Below are 8,100 nucleotides of genomic sequence, written 5' to 3'. Positions count from 1 at the left end.
ACAGTTTATTTTATCACGATTAGATTTGGTTTCACGGTTCCACGATTTTTATGTCCATTCCTAACAAGTTCATCGTAAATCCCCCAAATTTTTAGAAAATCCACCAAATTCAGGAATCCGGAAAGAATCGCTTTTCCACGTTTTTTAACACGATAAAATAGAGTTCAATTTTAAACTCTACGAATTGAATGTTAACTGTGATTAACGAATAAACAAGAACTCAATTTGGTCTCTGTTTCATTTGTTTTGTGATCCAGCAGCATAAACGCGGTAAGCTAAAAATCTCTCAAAAGTCAAACGGTCCTTCCTTCCTCAGTTACCTAAGTTCTGAATCCAAACACTAAACCCAGATGGCGGAAAAAAGCTGCGACGGCGACGGCGACGGCAGCGGTGGGGGTGATGGTGCTCCAGCAGAGGACGAGAAGAAGAATAATCATGCTGATGGTGGTGTTCCACCAGAGGAAAAAAAGAATGGAGATCCAGAATTGCTGATCTGCTTGCTTCAACCTGCTCCCGCCGACTCCGATCCTGACTACATCGGCATCCGTCGCCTTCTCCTCTCTCGCAAGCCCCAGTCCCCATTTCATCGCCGCCTGGTATTCTCCTCCTCCTCCATCTTCTCTACTCAACAATTTGCATAATTCAATTGTTCATTTCATGCATTCAATCACACTGTTATTGCTTCTGATTGTTGAAGGATTGGAGATGCAATGGAAAAGGGTACGTCGCGTTTCGAAATTACATCTGTCGGCCAAGGAATTGGGAGAGTACGCAGACTCCGAGCCTCCAGACCACTCCCGGAAACAGGTCGGCGATCAATTCATATCAAAGCTTTTGCTAATCGCTCGAAATGTGATGAAATTGAAAGTAATTTTCTGATTAGTGAGTGTTTAGTTTGTTTTCTTAAATTCGTAATGTATGCTGACATCAGGGTAATTTACTGCTTCTTGCATCAGTGAGCGATGGATTCCACCTCCAAGTCCGCGGTCCCTTTTGTATGATGTCGAAAGCTGGAGTCCTGGCAGGGTATGCAATGCATTTCAAGTCCAATTTCCATTTCGTTATGGGTTTTTGTTAATCCTATATAGTATGCATTTGTTGCACATTCGAATCGGTTTCTGTTAATTGAATGTGGACATGTAATTTTTTAGCTTTTAAGCTGTAAAGCCAATGACCCTTGAACACATTGCGAAAATTTGTCATTTGTACATTCTTTCCTGGATTTTTCCTTTTCCTTTTTGTTTTTGTTATAGGCTCATACTTTTATATTATTCATTTTATTTTAGGACGTCCAGAGTGGCAGTCAACCTTCACCTCGCAGAAGTTTTGGCTCCAGTATAAGTGATAGTGACCGCCCACGTCCTCAGCGGGCAGAACCTGCATACTCGTTTGTAGGAATGCAGTGCATCTTTGATCAGTGCAAAGCCTCTGGTAACTTGTTTCCTTGGAGAACTAGACTAGATGGACCCCCTTAATGTGTTATTAAGCTGAAAGCGAATGTGACTTTTAAAAAGGTTGAAAGTTGAAACCTAATTGGTTTTTATGTACAGTCATGGTTTTGAAGTTTGGACACATGAGTTCTGATCTGCTTGCCTACGGAGCATCAGATGGAACCTTGACAGTATGCACTGTTTCTGATCCACCTTCAATCCTCAAGCATCTGCATGGTCACTCCAAAGATGTTACAGGTTCGATTGACTGGTATTGTTACTGTTGTCTTTTCTTTTGTTTTTGCAATGATATATTTATAGCCATGTTGCCTAAATAATAAGTAAACTCTCACGGTCAAAGATTTCGATTTTATTATTCCATGACATTTAGAAAACAGAAGTGCTAGGTTGCAATTTGCTCCAAGTAAACACTTTGGTACCACCAAAATTCCTTTTTTGTTTAGTCAATCAGCTTCCGGTAGAAAATTAGTAGGTTATATTCTTAGTGGTTCTAATGATTAAAAATGTAAAAGAAACATGATATGCAACAGATGTGAACATCAAGTCCGTAATTTATACCAGATGCAAATCTCTTTAGCTTCTCTTTCTATGAAGCACTTTTCTGTCTGGAATCATCATGTTTCTGAAATTCTGGTTCATTTTTCAGACTTCGATTTTTCATCAAACAATCAATACATTTCATCCTCATCAATGGATAAAACTGTACGAGTGTGGGAGATTTCAAAAGGCCTTTGCATTCGAGTAATATATGGAGTGTCTCCACAACTATGTATTCGTTTCCACCCTGTAAGTGTGCATAGAGATTAAGAAAGTTCGGCCCCTCGAAATTGCCGACATTTTTTCTTATATTGGTTATCTTACTATAAATGCATGTTTAAAGTGGTTTTTTTCTCATCAGTGCAAGTCATTGATTCAAACAAGTACTAGTTTCAGCATAGGATACCTGTCAGGCTTTTTGGTTGCGCTTCTACCAGATTCTCAAAGAAGATTATTTTCACTAGCCTTGAATGACCCCTCATTTGCAATAACGTTCCCTTTTAAACCTTCATAGATTAATTTAACATTGCCTTTCCCTTTAGCTATATGTGGATGACTAAAACTGTCAAATGGTCATCCACAGATAGTCAGAGGAAAAGACATCATTAAATGAATCTTTTACTGCATTTTGAGCTCTTAATAAAACATTATTCCCCATTAAAAAAAAAAATCTGTGGATGAAGTGCATAGGGAAAATTATTTACCCTTTTTTTATACATGATAATATAATGCCGTTTAAGGGTTTTTTGTTTTGTTTTTTTTTTTTCTGTTATCTTCTCTATGCAGGTAAATAACAACTTTCTTTCAGTTGGCAATGCAGACAAAGAAGTTACGGTAATGACTGCCTACCTGATGTTCATTATGTTTATTCACTGTTGAAATCCTGATACACATTCTATAACTCGTACATTGATGTAAAGTGCATGAGGTACAGGTTTTTGAGTCATATTGTCATATATTATCTAAATTCATTTAGACTGAATTTTCGCACCATCACATGATACTTGTTCTGTTAATCATCAGTTCATCTGAACGTAAGTAATCAGAAAAGAAGGCCCAACTGTGTGCCTATTTTCTTACTGGTGTATCTTGTGTAAGAAATGGTTGCTGGGGAAGGTGCCGACCATGTGTTCCTTATTTGTCCCGTTGCTTGAAATTTGTGACAGTTTATTCTCAGAGGTTGTGGTGAGATGGATTATTCCAAGAAATTACTCTTCCCTACTTTGTGAAGGATAAAGTATTGGGGACAGCCGTACAGCAAGTGTCACATGTTGTATGGTATTCTTATATGTTATGGTGATAGCTCTTTTTTGGGTTATTTGGTTGGAGAAAAATGAGAGGATATTTGAAATATAAGGGGGTTGGTGTGGAAGTGCTTCTGGAGGCTGGAGCAAGTCAGATTTTGGGAATTAGGATAGAACTTGTGGAATTTTCTTTGCTATTTATTTAGATTGGAAGACAGTGTGTGGGTTCGTCTGAGCTAGGATGATTATGATATACATTAAAATTTGTGCTTTGTAACAGCATGTGGTCTTCTGGTTCAATGGTCCTGCAGCCATATATATAAATTGTATTTGTTTTAGCTTAAAAAATACCTTGGATCTCAAATTAATATGAATATGGATTCATACTTTATAACTAAAGATCTTACTGCTCTTGATAAGATGAACACTGCACCATTTATCATATGCATTGCATTAAAATCGTAATGGAACATCTCATTAGACATCCCCACACAAAAAGTTTTTATTGCAACTTTGATTTGTGTTTATCTATTTCCAAAACATGAGGGAGCCAATCTTTGTATTCCAATAATGTTATAGGGTTGCAAAGATATCATCAATTTAATTGATTGTATTTGATTGGTGGAACATCTACATCTATATTTCAGGTTTTCAATTTCAGCACTGGGAGGATCATTCATAAAATATTCTTTGACAGTGAGGTTACCTCCATGGATTATGCTCACACTGGACAGCTCATTTTCTGTGGTGATGCGACGGTGTGTAATTGCGTATATTCATTTACAGTTCTCTTCCAATGATCTGCATATCCTTTTACTCAAATACTCCGTTGGATAATTTGTTACAGGGGTGTATATATTCTGTAAGTATGAATTCTCACACGGGAATGTTGTCTCGCTCTCATCGTCATCGAAGTAGCACAAGGCGAAAATCTCCAGTCACAACTGTGCAGTACCGAAGTTTTTCATTGTTGGCTCGAGGCCCTGTCTTGCTTACGTGTACTCAAGATGGAAGTTTATCTTTCTTCAGGTTTGGCCACTGAACCTGCCTTGTACTTTTGTTGTATATTTAAACCACTGATAGTGAGGTTGGTATGTTGTAGTGTTGCTCTGGACATACAGGGTTATTTGACTCTTCGTTGCTCACTGAAACTAAATCCACGAATATACAGCATCCGGGCTTCCTTCTGTCCTCTGCTTTCCCTTGAAAAAGGAGAATATATAGGTTTGCATGCCAATATCAATGTTACCACATACTTCATTACTACTTTTCTCAAGTGTTTGCTGACAGTCATACTGTTACAATGCCTAGTTTCCGGAAGTGAGGATTCAAATGTCTACTTCTACGATTTAACTCGGCCAAAGCATCCTTGTGTAAACAAGCTACAGGTTCCTCTTTATTTTTACACAAGACTTATACTCTTTCCTATGATATGAAATTGGACCCTAAAGACCAAAATATATCTGACTGCAGGGTCATCGATTTCCGGTTATTGGTGTTGCTTGGAACCATGGAGAGAACTTGTTAGCATCATCTGATTTATACGGAACGGTTATTGTATGGAAGAGATCAAGGACAGGCTAAAACAAACATATACAGAGATTCAAGTTTCAACCTCACACGAGCGATTCCGGACTTTATAATTCTTCCATTTTCCCTCAAAAATGGTTTAAACGTTATGAAGTCTCGTTAATGTATCATTAACTGTATCAATCAGATAAGGGATAGAGTGGCATTACTTGTACAAGTGTTTGTATCCTTTTTGCCAATTTCATATGAAGCCACCAAATTGTTTTGAATCAAGAGACCTATGCAAATGACATGTACGATTGTAGTTGAGAGAATAAAGCTTAGTTTTCGTCTTATAAACAAGATCTAAAGTTCTGATAGGAAAGTGATTTCTGCACTCTCTTCTCATCAAGCAAACTCTTATTTAGGGTTTAGGCTCTAGATTGAATAAATGAAAGGAGAATTATGAGACATATATAAATATCGATGTCTGAAAATAATTTTTCTTATGATAAGCTTATGAATGTCCAGTGTGGTTCTTGCAATAGCCCTTTCTGGACTTGAGTCCTCACGGAGGCCGACCCTTAAATGCTTTTTTGATCCAAGTTTCGGCCTCCACAGTATCCATTAGTCCTAAGATGAAGTCCCTTAATTTGTGACGGTGATCCAAAATTTGTGAAGTATATGGGGTTTAATTTTTATTGTAAAAGGAAAAACATGTTTGCACACAAAAACATTTTTCCTTTAAACATTCCAAATATTAGAATATAGCCTCTGTGACTTGCAATAAACAATATAATTGTTGTAGGCATATTTTAGTTAGGGGAAATGAAGAAGGTGCGACACATGGAAAAAGAGAGAAAAGATAAAGAGGCACTCAATAGTACCTATAGTCGGCTTCCTTACCATACAAGTAATACAAGATTTAATAAGAAAGATCTAGAACATAATCCTAAACACAATATACTAAGATTACATAATCACACTCCTAACTAAATTAGAATTGCAACACTCCCCCTTGAGTATGTAAATACTCAAGTAGATGGAGCATTAGGTCTTCATGGATGATGTAGAAGTCATTGATGAAGTAGTCTCGTCTAGTCGGCAGAATGAGTAAACGCAAATCTCAAATAGGGAATGTATATAGGAAATAACTCTCACAAAACCTGGCTATGGTAAAACCCAAGGGGTGACAAAACACATAGTCCAAGGAGAAAAGTGAGCTTACACAATATGTCAAACTTTAAATGCCTTCAAGATGCAAGTAGTATTAATAGTATCAATGATATCTCAGTTCTAAAGAAAAACAGAGAATGAAGAAGAAGAAGGATAAAGAAAGCTTGAGTGAAAAGAAGAGGAAAGTTGAATATTATTTGATCATTCGATTCAATCTTTACAATCTCATACACTCTTCTTTCATACAAGAGTAACTACCTTTCTTACAACCTAAGCTAACTAGGACTAACCACCCAATCTTATCTCAACAAATTCTAACAATCCAACCGATTATAACAATATTTGTGATGACATGGCACTTCCTATTTTAGTCAATATAAGTCAACATCCCCCCTCAAACTCAACTAGGTAACCTAGCTTGAGATTGAAGCAATTACGAACAAAAGTAGGATTGTGAAGGCCTTGGGTGAGCACATCAACTGTTTGTTCATTAGCAGGCAAATATTGAACCATCAGATCTCCCTTTTGAACTCTCTCTTGAACGAAATGATAATATGTATCTAAATGTTGAATTATGGAATGATAAACAGGATTTGCACTTAAAGCTATAACTGACATGTTATCACAATGAATGGTTGGTGGCATAGGTAGAACAACTCTTATATCTTTCAATAACAGCCTGATCCACACCACTTCAGCTGATGTATGTGCAAGTGCTTTGTATTCAGCCTCAGTTGAACTTCTAGATATTGAGGTTTGTTTCTTAAACTGCCAAGATATAGGGTTATTACCCAGATACACGACATATCCAGTCATTGACCTTCGTGTGTTTAAATCTGCAGCCCAATTGGAGTCTAAGTATGCATTTAAATGAATATCAGTATCAGATGTATATGTAATGCCACATTCTGAAGTCCCTTGACGATACCTCAAGATTCTCTTCACACAATTGAAATGAACATCAGTTGGTTCTGTAATGAATTGGCACACAAAGTTGACATCAAATATTGAAGTGATCCAACCAAGCTTCTATATAATGTGGTATCCTGAAAAGGTTTACCCTCAATGATTAACAATTGACTGTGAGGTTTACATGGAGTAGTTGCAGGTTTGCAAGACTTCATACTAGCTTTGTGAATGAGATTCTTGACATATTTTGGCAGGTTCACAAATATATCTCTATTATCTTTGTAGTGAATCTGCAATCCCAAAAAATATGTGAGTCTTCCCATGTCCTTTAAATCAAACACTCTTGCCAAATCTTGAATAACAACTTGAATCTTTGTAACATTTGCTCCAGTAAGGATGATATCATCCACATACAATAACAGAACAATTACATCATGTCCATCAGTTTTCACAAAAAAACTTGTATCAGAGGAAGATGCAAGGAATCCCAATGTTGGCAAATAGCTGGTAAACTTTGAGTTCCAAGCCCTGGGGGCTTGTTTTAGACCATACAGAGACTTGACTAACTTGCAAACATAACTTGGATGAGCAGGATCAACAAAACCCTGAGGTTGTTTCATATAAACCTTCTCTTGCAGTTCTCCATGTAAAAAGGAATTTTTGATGTCTAATTGCCTCATATCCCACTTGTTAATAGCTGCCAAAGATAGAATAAGCCTAACAGTTGTGTGTCTCACCACTGGACTGAAGGTTTCAGAATAGTCAAGGCCTTGTTCTTGAGAGAATCCTTGAGCCACAACTCTGGCTTTGTACCTAGACACACTGCTATCATGATTTTTCTTGATTTTGTAAACCCATTTGCTTCCAATAATAAAACTGTCACGTGGATGAGGTACTAATTGCCAAGTTCCCTGAGATTTAAGAGCATTATATTCTTCTTGTATGGCAGTTTGCCACTAAGGTATAGTAGAGGCTTTTCTAAAGTTAGATAGCTTATCTGAGTCATTAATTGAAGCCAAAAAAGAGAAACCTCTAGAGAATGTGCAATCATCATCAAGCATTAGAGAATGTAATTCAGTACAAGAGGCAATAAACCCAGTATAAGACTTCTGATGTATAGCACCAGACTTCAACCTTGTAACCATTTGATGACCAGATGTTTCATGGGACGTGGTATTAGATTTAGTTGAAGATAAAAAGATAGAGATGGGAAGTTGTACCTCTAGTTGTGAAGGTATATGGACAGGCAACAGTGATATTGTATGTTGAGGTAG

At 37.1% G+C, this 8,100-nt stretch overlaps 1 protein-coding gene across 1 annotated transcript; it reads left to right on the top strand.

Annotated features, from left to right (window-relative positions):
- Nucleotides 1–335: 335 nt before the first annotated feature.
- LOC103939483 (WD repeat-containing protein 13) lies at nucleotides 336–5,035 on the top strand. Its single transcript, XM_018645548.2, has 12 exons — nucleotides 336–596; nucleotides 698–807; nucleotides 957–1,026; nucleotides 1,287–1,431; nucleotides 1,551–1,688; nucleotides 2,098–2,237; nucleotides 2,775–2,822; nucleotides 3,880–3,990; nucleotides 4,080–4,261; nucleotides 4,335–4,456; nucleotides 4,544–4,620; nucleotides 4,706–5,035. Exons 1-12 carry the CDS (start codon nucleotides 351–353, stop codon nucleotides 4,814–4,816), a joined length of 1,500 nt encoding a protein of 499 aa, XP_018501064.2. The 5' UTR covers nucleotides 336–350; the 3' UTR covers nucleotides 4,817–5,035.
- Nucleotides 5,036–8,100: the final 3,065 nt, after the last annotated feature.

The sequence above is a fragment of a genome, unplaced genomic scaffold (assembly GCF_019419815.1).
Source record: "Pyrus x bretschneideri cultivar Hongxiangsu unplaced genomic scaffold, Pyrus_bretschneideri_v1 Contig85, whole genome shotgun sequence".
Lineage (NCBI taxonomy): Eukaryota > Viridiplantae > Streptophyta > Magnoliopsida > Rosales > Rosaceae > Pyrus > Pyrus x bretschneideri.
Note: the sequence above shows the minus strand (reverse complement) of the source record. Positions and strands in the feature narration are given on the sequence as shown.

Excerpts from the sequence above, each read along its gene's own strand:
- LOC103939483 (XM_018645548.2), top strand. The coding sequence starts at position 351 with ATGGCGGAAAAAAGCTGCGACGGCGACGGCGACGGCAGCGGTGGGGGT. Across the intron at positions 1,027-1,286 it reads AAAGCTGGAGTCCTGGCAGG|GACGTCCAGAGTGGCAGTCA; the intron begins GTATGCAATGCA and ends ATTTTATTTTAG. Across the intron at positions 2,238-2,774 it reads TATGTATTCGTTTCCACCCT|GTAAATAACAACTTTCTTTC; the intron begins GTAAGTGTGCAT and ends TTCTCTATGCAG.